General features: G+C 39.8%; 1 protein-coding gene across 10 annotated transcripts in view; it reads right to left on the bottom strand.

Annotated features, from left to right (window-relative positions):
• Positions 1–15,714, bottom strand: part of LRRFIP2 (LRR binding FLII interacting protein 2) — a 153,660-nt gene that overhangs the window by 121,799 nt on the left and 16,147 nt on the right. For all 10 annotated transcript variants that reach the window (XM_043540666.1, XM_007057222.4, XM_027819611.3 and 7 more), the window contains exon 2: positions 12,777–12,930. In XM_043540666.1, coding sequence (XP_043396601.1) covers positions 12,777–12,866 — 90 coding nt within the window. In that variant the 5' untranslated portion in view covers positions 12,867–12,930. The remainder of the gene's footprint in view (positions 1–12,776; positions 12,931–15,714) is intronic.

Genomic DNA, 15,714 nt, shown 5'->3' with positions numbered 1-15,714 from the left:
TTATCCACCATCTTCTTTTTGCATTTTCCTATTGTTTTCTTATAAAAAAATCCAAAAGAAATGTAGCACAGGTTGTGGCGCACTAATATGGTACATTTAGCTAAGGAGATAGGCAGCTGTGTTGTGCATTAGTTGCCGCTTCTTTAAGTTTCTTATCTAGACCAAAGGAGAAAAAGTTGCAATAGTCCAGCCAACAGGGAATGAATTCTAACTACTATGGCTATTTTTACTTTGTCTCACAGGCATGTACTGAGCCTTCTTGTTTGCTGGAGGTAAAGAGAGGCACTTCCAGTGATGGCTGCTTTCTCTGAACAAGTCCAGCATAATTCCCAACAGACATTTGCTCTTGACTGAGGAGAGTGGTAGCATTTTCCATCTCACTGAGGAATTTGCCTCCTCTTACCTCACTTAGGTCTTTCTGGGTTTCATTTTAAAGCAGCTGCTCTTTATTCAGGGTCCAATCACTGTGTCTTCAATGTATTATTGATAGTAAAGCCCATGCCATTGTATTATTCCCCTAAGGGTTGGTACATAGATATTAAAGGATTGAACCCTGGCTGAAAGGCTGTCACAAATTTATTCAGTGTTGTCATGTTGGATGAAAATTTCTCACAACAGGAAGTCACAGGGTTAGAGGTTGAAAGGAGACAAGCTGAGTCCAAAAGCTGAGTACTCGGTCTACTAGCTGAATTTCTTTTCAAAATTTGGTGAGTGCTATAGTTGTGAAAGAATATCTACTGGCTTCGGTCATGACAACACCCTCATTTTATAAAAATTCCTTTTGCTGTAATCTGTGAGATTTACATGACAACTGCAGATGATTCACTATTTCCAGATTAGTTTATCAAAATCAAATAAAAGAATAGGTGCATAATTATGTTTTTAGAGTTTGGTTACACTACATCTAAAGACAAAAATAGTCATCAAATGGTGAAGGAATAAAGAGGCAAACAAATTATAACTATTTACATTGCCTACCATATAAAAATGCCTGCCCTAATTTAATTAACTCTCACCAAGACTACATTTCACATATTTTACATACTCAGTTGAAATGGTTTCAGATCAGTGCCAGCTCTGCACTAACAAGACACTTTTCAAAGCAGAAAAAAAAAGGGTACTGGAAATCTTATAATCCAACCAGTTACTTTTTGACTTAAAGCCCTGCTGTGTAAATTGTCTGTAAACACAGCATGCAAACAGACAGACTTGCACAAATTAGAGAAATCAAATGGATTCAAACAATTAATCGGTCTATCAATAGATCTTTAAATATGCACAGGCCCCCTTTAGAAGTCTGGCAAGAGACTGTACTATTAAAGAAAGAAAATTAGGAAATTTACTCTGATATCCAGAACTCCCAATTTTCCTTAAAAAACAGTCAAAACCTGACCAAAAAGTGATTTTTCCACAAAAATTATATCCAAAATTCAAGAGAAGTAGAAACACAAAGTTCTAATTTTCAGTAAGATTTTAAGCATCCTAATTTGATACTACCTAGACATTTAATCTGTGCAACTAACCTCCCTTACAAAATTGAAGACCGAGAAGTTGACTACTTGGCTCAAACGATCAGCATTGTAGTCTTGGTTCATTGTGTAACCTTGCACGAGTTAATCTTGTTGTACCAGTTTTACCTTCTGCAAAATGGGGATAGCATTTATCCACTTTTGTAAAGAACTTTGACATCACATTAAAGTTCTTATAGTGCCATATACCATGGGAGATATATTTTAATACATTTCTCACAAAACCTAATAACTTCAGGGAATATTTTTAAAAGTTATTTCAATTAAAACAACTGGCTTGACTGTAAACATTACACTGCATCTGCAGACACTGTAGCACTATTCTAACATATGAGAAGCAGAATGTGAAGTTGACTATAAATTAACAAATGAAAGTGACTAGTCTATCTTAATGATCCAAGATTAGCAAGTAACTAACTTTGACCTTTGTGGTACCTATATATCAAGCTTTGTACTCTGTATTTAAGCACTGTGACCTTCGTTGCCACCATTGAACTATGCTGGCCATTGCACCAATCAACTTTTAACCCACATATTAGTGAAGCTCTATTGGGGGCGGGGGGGGGAGTTCATCTCTATTCTTAGCAACCTAGAAAGATAGGAAAAAAATGTATGTAGTCCCGCTTATCAGGTAGCAAGAAATAATGAGAAGGGAAGATGTCCTCTAGATAGATAAAAGCTGAACATCACTCCAACAATTTGTAATTTCATCTTCTCATCACCAGATGTCTATTGTTGGTCCTTCTCAGAATGCAAGCTCTTCAGCACTGGGAGCAGGACACCTCCACACCCTATCTGGTGCCAAGCACACTGTAGAATTGTAGATGCACATTGTGGAAACGTCTGTACATCCAAGTTTTTTACTTAACATATGGATTGCACAGAAATTAGTGAAGAATCATTCTAATAATGTCAACACAAAGTATAGGATAAGATGAGCTAAAAGGAAGATGTACTTTAACTATAAATAGAAAGAAGTCTCACCAGAAACAAATATGTACTTAGACAATTGAGTCACCTTTTGAAAACTGTGTAGTGGGCCCATATCCAACTAGTCCTCTAAAGAGGCTAGACAATGGTGAGGGACAGTATCAAAACTACCATGCTGTGTTTAGTGAGACAGTTTGACTCTTAAAGCACCAAGAGAGAACATACAGAGATTCCAGAAATAAGTACATGGTTATTTTTAAAGAAGTTTCAATCCATTTAAATAACCTAATTTTATTGAAGCGGCATTGGTTCCATCTATTATACTGTAGGAAAATACTTTTTTAGCCCTTTCAAGGAGAACATTAGCTCAGTCCTCTTACATTCAATTAAGTTGGCTAATAGATGGACTATGATAGTCTGTATACTGGGCATGAAGATGGCTATGGTATTTTCTCTGAAGCAGTATATAAGAGCCTGATAGCTCTGCATGAACAAAGGGGGCTAAACCACCTGACAGCAGAAGGCACCATCATACAAGGTTTTAATAATACAAACTACTTTTACATCATTTTTAATAAGTTAGTTTCACTGTTCTCTCTGCAGAAGTCAGTTTCCCATGTTGGTGCAGATCTTCCATCCAGCAAAATAGAACAAAAGAGTTTTTATAGAACAGGAAAAGATGACTGAAAAACCACAATCGTCAGCAAAGCCATTGGCAGCTATAGCTAAAACTACTTTTCTTTTCTTTTTTTTAAGGTTGACTAGGTTTTTAGTTGACAGTCTCTAACTTAATACTGAAATGTGTTCTAAAATTAAGTTTCACCAATTTTGGAAAAAATTCTGAAAATGATAGTTACATATTCATTCTAGTACTTCCTGTTCACATGCACTAATATGATCTAGTTGCATCAAAAGTCATGGTAAGAAAGCATTTAGGTGGCAAAGTCAAGCACTCAAAAGTTAAGATATACCAGAATTTAGGTTGCCCATGCAACCTTAATCCTTCCCCCTTGCGTGTACACAATATGATAGCCTTTAACTGCATCATCATATTTTACTCTTCCCACCAGACTTCTCACCCTTTCAGTACACAGGATAGATGGTGGTTCAGAAAATGAAGCAGCTGCTCAATATTTTTAACTCACCTTCAGTTGGTATCCCGTCTTATTTACGGCACACCATCCAAAACCTACAGTAAACACAGGATTTTTCATTTCCTCATGTTCTTTTCTACACTCACCACCATAGTATCTGAGCGTGTCACACACAATTTCCACATCTTTACAGTGATGTAAGAGCATTATTTCCCCATTTACAGGTGGGGAAAGGACAAGCTTGTCCGAGACCGTACAGTCGACCACTGGCAGAGCCAGGATTAGAATTTCCCCAACCCTGTGATCATTACACTAGATTCTGCTGACTTACTGTTAGAGGTGCTGAGCTTCCAGAATCCCAGACTTCAGCTGCAGTTGAATGCTCAGTATTCCTCCATGTTATTCTGCGTTTAAATTGTATACCCTGGAAATGAGGTACACACAACTAGGGCACCTGTCAACATTTTGGTTAATGTCACTTGCTCAGCCCTTCAGAAAAAGATGGCAGAGATGGGGATAGAACTGAGTTCTTTATGGCATTCACCTGCACAAGAGCATCATTTCTCTTCCTGCTGTCCTATGCCTTGTTCTCCACACAGCTTCCAAGTTCTAGAACAAACGAGGCAAGGATCCTGCAAATAGCCTCATTCAATACACAACCCTGATTCATTCCCTAAGCATGTCTTATTGGTCATCTAGAAAAAATAGAATGTGATTATGTAATTAAAAAAATCTCAAAATTAATGCACACAAGAAGTCAGAATTAAGATACATGGGCAACCTAAAAACTGACATTTCCTAATTTGAGTGTTTGACTTTGCAAACAAAACAATTTTCTTTATAACTAAATGTTCAACTTAAAGTACATTCTACAGAGTATATTTTGTATGTAATTGGCTAGATTTTTTTTTTAAAGGAACAAGGTAAAAATATATTCCATCATATGCAACTTTAACAACCCTCTCATCATCCAAAATATCTGAACCCTTAACCTTTAGCACTGCAGCACAGCTTGAGCTCCAGGACTAACTACATTAGCTCTTAGCAGAAGACTGTTATATTAAAGAGGTTATGGAGTGGGCCACTGGACCCATGTGCTGGGTCTGGTGAATTTTTTGGTTCAAACAGAATTTTGCTAAAGGTAGTCACAGAAATTTTGGGTGTGTTTAGAAAGACATCTTGTCTGGACAGAAGACCATGCAAGGAAGGTTGGACATCAATGTTTGGATCTCTCCAACCCTTCTCACTGAGACTTTTGTACAATGGAGTCTCACAAGAAGGGTTCCTGAAAAGGAACAGAGATAGTGGGTTGGGCGTAGGCTCATTGTGAAACAGAATAATATCCTTAAAAAGAAAAGGAGTACTTCCTGTTATCTTATCCATTACACATTGGTCCAGCAATTGAGGACCATAAGTGCCTGAAAAGCATTAGACAGCTCCCAAAAGAAAGGGTTGGCGGCTCTAAATCCATAGAAGTAAATTTTTATCTCCTGACAATTCAAGGAAAATGAAAGATTTGCTGACAATACAGGCTGCACAGAGTGACCTGCAAATTTAGTCTCTCTCCTTTTGTGGAAACTTTGCCTCTTCCTGAAGACAGTCATTCTCTGATGAAGACAGGTGAAGGATGTGGCCTTTGTGGGGCACATGACTGCTGACTGATGTGTTTCCTTTTATGGGCTAGTCTGTAGACCCCAGGAGATCTAAGTGTTGCACTCAGATCCTTCAGAGGGTGAAGGGCTCCATCTGTTTTAGAGCCGAATAACTCCAGTCCCTCAAAAAGGCGTACACTGTAGACTGCACCTCCTGAGAAAAGTCCAATGATCCTTGCAGCCATAAGACCTGTTATATAACTACTGATGTAGTTACTGAATGAGATATAGCATCAGTTACTCCAGTGAGGCCGGGAAGCTGGTTTCGGTGACTAGTTAACCCTTGTTATCCAGAGTGGCACACTCCTCCTTTGTATGAGGCAGCCCTTGTTGACAAAGATGTGAACTTTTCATAATTAAGGAAATCATACCTGGCCATCATGACCTTGTAATTAACACCATATAACTGCAAGCTAGCAGAGAAGTATGACTTACGGTCAATAAATCAAATCTGTTAGGTTCCCTGTGTTTTGGAGTGTTTTTGTCCTGACAACTTTTGATTAGCATCTGCCACTGTTGATGATGATGATACTGGCTGCATATAAGAGAACTCAGCCCCTGAAGATGGAACTTGATACTTTTCCTCCACTTTGCAGGATGTGGGAAGCACTATAGGCAAGATCACTCGTGTAAGGTCCATAATGGCCTTGTTCATGATAAGGACCATCTTCCCTGAAGAAACAGACTATAAGCTATTGATTAGTTTATGGATAGATTCCTAGACCTCCTCCATTGGGATTTGTAAGGAGTTAGAGACGGTCTTCTGGAGGTCCTGAAATCACCTAAAATTGTTCAAGATGTATTTAGGTGAACCACAGCATCACTAGTGGTTTAGGAAATTATAGTGGGCCCAAACAGATTAACCAGAGGAACTGTGACATCACCTAAATGGGAGGACATGCCAGAGAAAGTCTGAGCAGGTAGAGGCTCAGGTGCAACCTGACATCACCATGGGTGTAGAAGGACAAGCCTTAGAGTAACAAGTCCTGTCTGGGTAGTTCTATCTTCCCTGAGTAGTCCAAGGCACCTCAGTATGGGCATTAAAGGGTCAGAGCCTGGTGGCCATGGTGTCAGAAACCACGGCTCCATGTCCTGTCTAGTGAGCATTCCAGTATCTGTCTTGAGAGAAATTCCTAGATTTTCTAAGAGAGGCTGAGGAAGGTGGAGATGACCTTCTGGGAGAATACGTATGGGAATGTTCGATTCCCTAGCCATCATGTGAAGCCATCCAAGAGGACAATGAAAAAGGTGCATACCAACTCCATAGGTGGTGCCATATATGTGGGTATTGTTGGTAACATCCAAGCGATACTCTTCACTATAGACAGAGTGTGTCCTGGTGCCACTAGCAATACAGATGTGGACAGCAAGGGAGATTCTGGTTCGTACAGCACTATGAGGACTGTCAGTGCTGTATGGCACAAGGGAACAACAACAGAGACTGTGCCATGACATCACGGTGAAGATCTAGAGATTACTACGGCTGTCTGCGGTGTTGGAAAAGGCCTTTGTTGATGCCAATGTTAAAGAGCTGGAGGTTAACGGAGTTAAGTTGTTCAATTACAGTTTTCAGCGGTGCCACTTTGGATAACTCATTTGACTGCTATCTCTGACCTAAAGCCATGGCAGCACAGCAAGATTCAGCATTGGCAGGAACCACATGGGACTGCAAAGTCTTGAAAGTAGAGCGGTACAAAGAAGAAATTCTTTTTGAGAAGATTTTCAAAAAGAGGATCGACCGCTAGAAGTCCTCTTGGCCTGTACTCTCTCTATTATCTTTTATTGTGTTTGGCCACTCTAGAAGCCAGAGCTGAAGATAAAGCCCTGTGAGTCCACGAGCTAGCACTTGATCACTTCAGCACTGGGAGGTCATGGACAGTGGTGTCCTGAGATCTAGGCACTGATGCCAGCTTCATGGACTTGCCTGTGAGATACATCTGTAGTCGAGCCTTCATCTGAGTCCTGCAGATAGCAAATTTTCCAGGATTTACAACTCCCATAAGCAGGGCAGGCATTTAGTTGCCCATCATTTTAAAAGCATGGCACTCCCAAAAAAGAAACAGTATTTGAATCTGGGGAACCTGGAAGAATTAGGAGGTAGTGAAAGGAACTGAGTGGTGGTTGGTGCGCTTTGCCCTTTTATGCCCTTGACATGAGGCAGGAAGGGCTACATGCATCCTGGAGATGAATGCACAGCTGGTGTGAAAGCAGGGTTCTGCTTCCTCAACTACTGGCTGCTGTTCCGGAAAAAAGAGGTTTGCTGGAAATAAGATGGGATCCACCTGACCAAGAAGGGGAAGAGCATCTTCGCACACCAAAGGGGGAAGGTGAAAAAAGTCCACAGATAAGCATAAAAAAGTGGTCTTAACAGAGGGATAGATGTTTGGGGTGACACTGAAAATTACAATACAGTCAAAGGAGCAATAAAAAGAAATCAGTGGGGGAACTGCTTAACATCTTAGATGTCTATACACAAATGCAAGGAGTATGGGGAATAAACAAGAACTGGAACATTCGTCTGTAAAATAAATCGTAATTTAATTGGCACCACAGAGACTTGGTGGGATAAGTTCTATGACTTACTGGCATAGAAGGGTATGGCTTGTTCAGGAAGGACAGGCAGGATAAAAAGTGACGTGGTGTTGTATTTTAGATCAAGAATATACACACTTGTTTGGAGGTCCAGAAGGAAGTGAGAGACAGACCAGCTGAAAGTCTCTGGGTAAAAATAAAAGGGGTAAAAATATGATATTATATATATATATATATATATAAAAATAATGGCATGGTTGGGATCTACTCCAGAGCACAGAACAAGGAAGGTGGAGGAGGCGGCAGCATTTCTAAGACAAACAGAAATATTCAAAACACAACATCTGGTAACAACAACAAAACACAAATTTTCCAAAAAGTTCTTGGACTGTATTGGGGACAACTTTTTGTTTCAGAAAGTGGAGGAAGTAACCAAGGGGACTGCCATTTCAGACTCGATTGTGACCAACAAGGAGGAATTGGTAACAAATCTGAAGGTAGAAGGCAATTTGCGTGAAAGTGACCATGAAATGATAGATGTCCATGATTCTAAGAAAAGGAAGGAGTAAGAGCAGCAGAATGAGGATAATGGACTTCAAACAAGCAGACTGACAGACACAAAGAACTGGTAGATAGGGTCCCATGGAAAGAAAAATCTAAGGGAAAAAGGAGTTCAGGTGAGCTGGCAGTTTCTCATGGCAAGAATATTAGAGACACAACTGCAAACTATTCCGACGCAAAGGAAAGACAGGAAGAATAGGAAGTGGTTAATATGGCTCCAACAGGAGCTCTTAATGACCTGAAAATCAAAAAGGAGTTCTAAAAAAGTATAAACACGAACAAAGCGCTAACGAAGAGTATAAAAGAATAGCACAAGAATGTATGGACAAAATCAGAAAGGCTAAGGAACAAAATGTGTTACCCTTAGCAAGAGAAAGAAAAGGCAATAAGAGGAGGTTTTTTAAATACATTAGGAGCAAGAAAAAGACAAAGGAAAGCATAGGCCCTCTACTTAACAGGGAAAGAGTTAATAATTTGGGCAGTCAAGTGATTAAAAAAATTAATCCTGATTAAAGTTTTAATCACAGTGTTAAACAATAATAAAATACCATTTATTTAAATATTTAGGATGTTTCCTATATTTTAAAATATAGGCTGGGGCTTCTCTCCAGCTGAGCTGCTAGCTGGGGCTTCGCGCCTCTTCCCCCTGCTGGGGCTTCGTGTACCACCACCCCTTTCAACGGAGCTAGTCTCCCCACCACTGATGCCTCCCTCCCCGCACCCCAACCCTCAGCTCCCCCCAACCCGAAGCCTCCTCCTGCACCCGAAACTCCTCTTCCCTGGCTCCACCCCAGAACCTGCACCCCTGGATGGAGCCTTCACCCCAACCCCAACAGGCGTTAACTGTGATTGACAGCCCTACTTATAACAACTGATGACTAAGGCTACGATTTTGTCATGGAGATCACTCAAGTAATGGAATCCACCAGGGGGCCCCCCCCCCGCCCCCGGATCTCCCAGCTGCTGCGAGCAATGGGAGCCCCTGGAGCTGCGAGCCACAGGGGGACCCCACAGCTCCGAGCCCCCAGGAGCTCTGAGCTGGGGCCCCTGCAGCTGCCAGGGGCTGTGTGGAGACCCTGAAGCGCCTCATTTTGTCATGGATACTTTTAGTAATAGTCAGGGACAGGCACAGGCTTCCGTGAATTTTCTTTATTGCCCATGACCTGTCCGTGACTTTTACTAAAAAAAAAAAAAAATCTGTGATAAAATCTTAGCCTTACTGATGACATCAAGAAGGTTGAGGTGTTTAATGCCTATTTTGCTTCAGTTTTCAATCAAAAGCTTAATAGTGACCAGATACTCAATTAATATTAACAAGAGAGAAGGAACACAAGCCAAAAGAGGAAAAATATGTTAAAGAATATTTAGATTATTTGGACATATTCAAGACAACAGGGCTTGATGAAATGCATGCTAGGACACTTAAGGAATTAGCTGAAGCAACTTCAACTGTCAGCAATTATTTTTGAGAAAGCATAGAGGACAGGTGAGGTCTCAGAGGACTGGAGAAGGGCAAACATATCTTTAAAAAGAGGAACAAAGAAGGACCCAAGGAATTACAGACCAGTCCACCTAACTTCGATACTTGGAAAGACGTTGGCATAAATTATTAAACATCTTGTAAACAAATACAGAGTTATAGGGAACATTCAGCGTGGATTCAAAAACATATCATGCCAAATCAACCTAATTTCTTTCTTTGACTGTTACTTGCTGAGTGAATAGGGGAAGCAGTCGACTTATATCCCTGCAAGCCTAATGTTTTTCAACTGAATTGAAAAGGTGTGCACTTAGTCTTCTTTCTAAATGCCCCTGCTTATAGACACTGATATTGGCAGGTACATGTAAACCATTTTCATGACCACAGACCGTAATGTCACAAAAACAGAATGATGTCTTCAGTACAGCATCCACAAGACAGAAACTGGACTGTAAGAGTGGAAGCTCCAGCACAATCCAAAATATCTGAATTAATATTCTGTCAAATTCAGGGCCCCATAGAACTTGGCAGTTAATCTGCCATACACCAAGCGTGCTCACAACTTCAAGTTGACAGTGGGGAGAGAGTGCAGAACCTCATCTCCAAAACAGAACAGCTTAAGAGAAAGGAAGATCTTCTTTAGTTGTTTCCAAAGTGGGACCAGTTTTTCACATTTGTGGCCAGATCTCTAAAAGTAGTCAGCTCTTATTTAAGCACCTAAAGAAGATTAAGTATATCTTGATTTTAGTACAGTTCCACATGAAATTCTCCTAAGCAAACTAGGGAAACGCAATCTAGATAAAATTCATATGGTGAGTGCTCAGCTGGATGAAAGACCATACTCAAAACAGTAATTATCAATGATATACTGTCAAACTGGGAAGGTGTAAGCAATGGGGTCCCACACGGGTTAGTTTTGGGTTTGGTACTAGTCAATATTTTCATAAATGACTTGGACAATGCAGTGGAGTGTGTGCTTATAATATCTGCAGAGGACACCAAGCTGGGAGGAGTTGCAAAAGAACAAAAAACAAAACCTGGGCACATTTAGTCTTGAGAAAAGACGACTGAGGGGGGACCTGACAACAGTCTTTAAACATGTTAAGGGCTGTTATAAAGAGGATGGGAATCCCTTGCTCCTCATATCCACTGAAGGTAGAACAAGAAGTTATGAGCTTAATCTGCAGCATGGGATATTTAGGTTATATATTAGGAAAAGCTTCTTAAGGGTAGTTAAGCTCTGGAACAGGCTTCCAAGAGGGGTGGCAGAGTCCACATCATTGGACGTTTTTAAGAACAGGTTGGACAAACACCTGTCAACCATGGTCTAGGTTTACCTGGTCCTGTTTCAGCAAAGGGAACTGGACGTAATCCTTTCAAGTCCTACATTTCTATGACTCTATGAATCTCAGGTAGCACACGCACCACATGGAAACTGCTGGCCAAAAGACTGCAAACTCAAGCACTTGCACACCATTAGTGGAATGTTTATATGAACAATCATTCAAAAGAGAAGCCCCTGATCTCAAAGATGTGTTTGGGGGTGCGTGTGTGTGTGGAATCCTTCCCGACATGATGCCCCCAGAGAAGGGGTAACGGCTAGCCAGGGCTCTGCACTAGGTCCAAGGAGCCAGCCAGGCTCAGCTTTTTTTACCTCTCCTCCCAGAAAGGTTGCCTTCTCCTGGTATTCCTAGTCAGTTTCTTTCTGCTGCTTTGATGAATGCTCATGTTCAGTTATTTTAACATGATGACAACATTTTGCTGACAACAAGTGACAAAGGGGAAACGGCAATTTTAAAAAGTCTCTCTCAAACCTGAGTGGAATTTCATGAGGCCAAGAAAAGGCATTTTTCTGATCCCAAAGCTTTATCTCTGCCAAATTTCAAAGGCCTGCTGTAAACAATGAAGGCATCAGAACTTTTCTTAACAAGGTCCCCAGAAACTTTTGTAGTGGAAAGTGTTGGACAACCTAAATATAGGCATCACTGTGAGCTCCCCCTATTATGCTCAGTCACTACTCTACTAGTCTAGGAGCATTATTTTACTTCAGCTCTTTCATGGCTCAATATTTGATAGTGAGGAACTGCTGCTATATTGCCAAAGATGTGATTATGTAACTATTTTATCTTATGAAATGTGATTAAATATAGATGTTCTCTGTTTATTATGGTTTCACAGTATAAAGATGATCAAATTCTGCCCTCAGATTGCCTTTGCAAACCCACTAAAGTCAACAGGATTGCATGGGTGCAACTAAGTGCAGAACTTGGCTCAATCTTTCTCTATTCCCTTCTGTACTATGGGTCCTTGCCTTCCAGTAAATCCCAGTTCTTTTCATACTAGAACCATTCCCAGTCAGTAAATCCTAGTCTCCTGTTTATCTATCTCCAATACCTGACGCTTAGTAGGACCAATTTCCTCCCTGCATCAACTTCTTCTTAAGACTCCTACCAACTTCCAGTTGCTCGCCTCTGGCAAATATTCACCTGCCAGTCACCTACAAATTAAGGTACTTTTGAGCTAACAATTGTGCTCCAGAAAATTTTAAACCCAACCTATATTCCTGAATAATTTTTTGAAAATTATGAACTTCCCCTGAAATTTCATGAATTTCACAGAATTTCATGTGTAATATCCACTAGAATGCAACATAAACAACCCAAAGCATGGTATAAATCACAGCAGAGATAAATATAGATTTTCAAAAAAAATTTGGACTAAGCCATTTCTTTAGAAAAGTAACCAATTACTTTAGAATAAATGAGTAACAGCAACAATACACTTTAAAATGTTACAATAATATATTTTAGCTTAGTTTGATTTAAGCTACTACGTATTTAAATACTTCAATTTTTATAACAATTGTCAAATACTGCAACTAGTTATTGTTGCCACCTTAAGAACTATGCATTAAACAGTTTTAATTTTTATGGCTGCATTCTGGGTTAAACAATTTTCATTTGTTCTTTATATGTTAGATAATTTAATATTTACAGACCTCTCTGGCAATGTGACTCAAGGCTTCATCTTCTGCAGAGAATCTGTCTTTTACTGGAGTTCTTTTCCTCCCCGATCCAGGAGTCCCCATTTTTATTCTCTAGTTTCTGGATTTCTTTTGCAAGAATGAACTGGTCAAAACTCAACTTTCAGATCTGAAATAAAATGCATAAATATAATCAGGTTTTTTTTTTCTTTATATGTAACACACTAAGCACTTAAGAAGTCTACTTACATGGTAAGATTTCTCTGGCATTTTTTCTGAGGGAGGAGAGAAACAGGGGAATTTCAGAATCTCAGCTTTCATTTTAGAAAAATGTCTTGCCCTTACGGCCATAGACCAGGGGTAGGCAACCTATAGCACGTGTGCCAAAGGTGGCACGCGAGCTGATTTTCAGTGGCACTCACACTGCCTGGGTCCTGGCCACCGGTCCGGGGGGCTCTGCATTTTAATTTAATTTTAAATGAAGCTTCTTAAACATTTTAAAAACCTTATTTACTTTACATACAACAATAGTTTAGTTATATGTTAAAGACTTATAGAAAGAGATCTTCTAAAAATGTTAGTGTATTATTGGCACGCGAAACCTTAAATTAGAGTGAATAAATGAAGACTCAGCACACCACTTCTGAAAGGTTGCCGACCCCTGCCATAGACACTACATTCTATTTGCATTCAATAGAATTCTTAAGTCTGCAGGAAGCTCCAATACCTTTGCTGATGCACAGAGTTTTGCCAAGCAGCAACTTGTCATTGTCAGTATCTTGTCACTTTTCACTACTACTATTCAGAACCCCCTAGGTAGTTTTTAAGCTCTCACAAACATTCATTTCATTCTACTGCTGCTTGTAAGAGTCACAAGCAACAGTAGATCCAAATACTGAAGCTATTTGCTGAGGTGGGACTCCTCCCAAAATGGAGGTGAAAAAGGGTTAGGGGCTAAAGTAGAAAAAACTGCCCCCTTCACAACAGGCTAGAAGTAGGCTAGTAGACATACATATACCCTTGCAGCCAGAAGGCCAGATGAGAAAATACATCACCACAGTAGCCATGATGTCTAAGAGAAAGAGAACACTGCTTTGTTTCAAGCAGCCAGAGGGACGGGGTTGGGGGGGGATTAAAGGGAGGAAAGCTCAAAGACCTACTACTTATGATATACTTAAACTTAAGATTTTTTGGTCAAAAAGTTTGCTCTGGAGCAGGATAAAATTGTATATGCCAAGTAACGGCTCACAAAATGTTTAACTGTAAGTTCCCTTTAGTAAATGGTTCTTATTGGAACTGCTAAGATGACCTTAAGTTAAATGTTAAAGCTATCATAAAATCATTGTAATAGGGAAATATAACACAACATGAACTTTGTTCAAGAGGGTGGAGCGTTACATTTCTTAGTTGCTTTTCTTCTGTGAGTTGCAGGATTAGATAAGGAACTTACTTTTTATTGTATGGTACTGTACACAGCATAAATAGTATCCTATAGTATACACCGGGGTAGGCAACCTATGGCACATGTGCCAAAGGCGGCATGCGAACTGATTTTCAGTGACACTCACTGCCCGGGTCTTGGCCACCGGTCAGGGGGCTCTGCATTTTAATTTAATTTTAAATGAAGCTTCTTAAACATTTTAAAAACCTTATTTACTTTACATACAATAGTTTAGTTATATATTAAAGACTTATAGAAAGAGACCTTCTAAAACGATTAAAATGTATTACTGGCACGCAAAAACCTTAAATTAGAGTGAATAAATGAAGACTCGGCACACCACTTCTGAAAGTGACCCGCTAAAGAACTTGGCACAGAATATTAATCTTGTTTTAAAACAATTCCTGTTATTCAGATTTACTGAAATTATATTAAAGATGTAATGAAGTTTTCCTTTAGCATTTAGATCTGATGCATCTAGAATTCAGAACACCTGAATGTCTATTTTATATATACAGCATTTATTATAAGCATTATTATGCAGACTGGCAAAGCTGCATTCCACCTTCAAACCTCATATATTCAGATTTTAAATAGGGTGACCTGGGTGGGGTCAATCTGTCAAAATAAAGATTGAAAGTGCCAGAAAAGCAAATACAGCAAGCTGCTCCTCTCAACCAACAGAACCCTTATCTGTAATGGCCTAACATGCTTTACTTTTCTGCCTCATTTATTCCGTGCCCTGAAATGCTTCTGCAGTTTTAACAAAAACAGAAAGAAAAATCTCTATCTATTAAATGTTAATACTCTCCCATACAGACATTTTAATTCTTCAATGCTTTCATAAAACCTTGCGGGGCATAGCACAACAACAGAACTTTTGGTGCTACAATAGCAACATTCACACTCAAGGTTTCTCAAAACAACCGTACAAAATAGATACTAGTAGCACAGTGATTATACAGATAGAGGCGGTAGCACCATTCAGTAACTAACACACAAAGCCTTTAACATTAGAACATAATTTACTAAGAGAGTTTGCCAAGACACCGTGGCATTTTCCTATTCCAGTAACAGAAAGTCTATCATCAAGTGCCCCCTCAAGATAACTAGCTTGGCATGTAAAAGGGGAACACAAATATCAACTTTGCCCCACAACTAATTCAGGTTATCACTTTGTTCATTTCTTTTTCTATTCCTTTACATTCTCTCCTGATACATCTACATGTATACACAACCTAAAAACACCTTTCCCCCCCCCCACTTCCCTCGGGAAGAACCTTATTCTCAGTCCCACATACTATGATCTTCAGATTCAAGACTATACTGCAAAAGTTCTCTTCATAGTGTTCCCTCAGGTTACAAACATTATATTTTAGGCCACACAACTAATCACCTCCCATGGTGCCACCCGTTCTGATGCCTGGATCTATGCCTACAGAGTTGGTACCACATACATGCAAGGCATTTAGACAGTGAGAGCATTCTATAAACAGACAAACCATCACTTGC

This window comes from Chelonia mydas, chromosome 2, assembly GCF_015237465.2.
Source record: "Chelonia mydas isolate rCheMyd1 chromosome 2, rCheMyd1.pri.v2, whole genome shotgun sequence".
Taxonomy (NCBI): Eukaryota; Metazoa; Chordata; order Testudines; family Cheloniidae; genus Chelonia; species Chelonia mydas.
The sequence above is the reverse complement of the archived record's forward strand: the minus strand, read 5'-3'. Positions and strand labels throughout refer to the sequence as shown.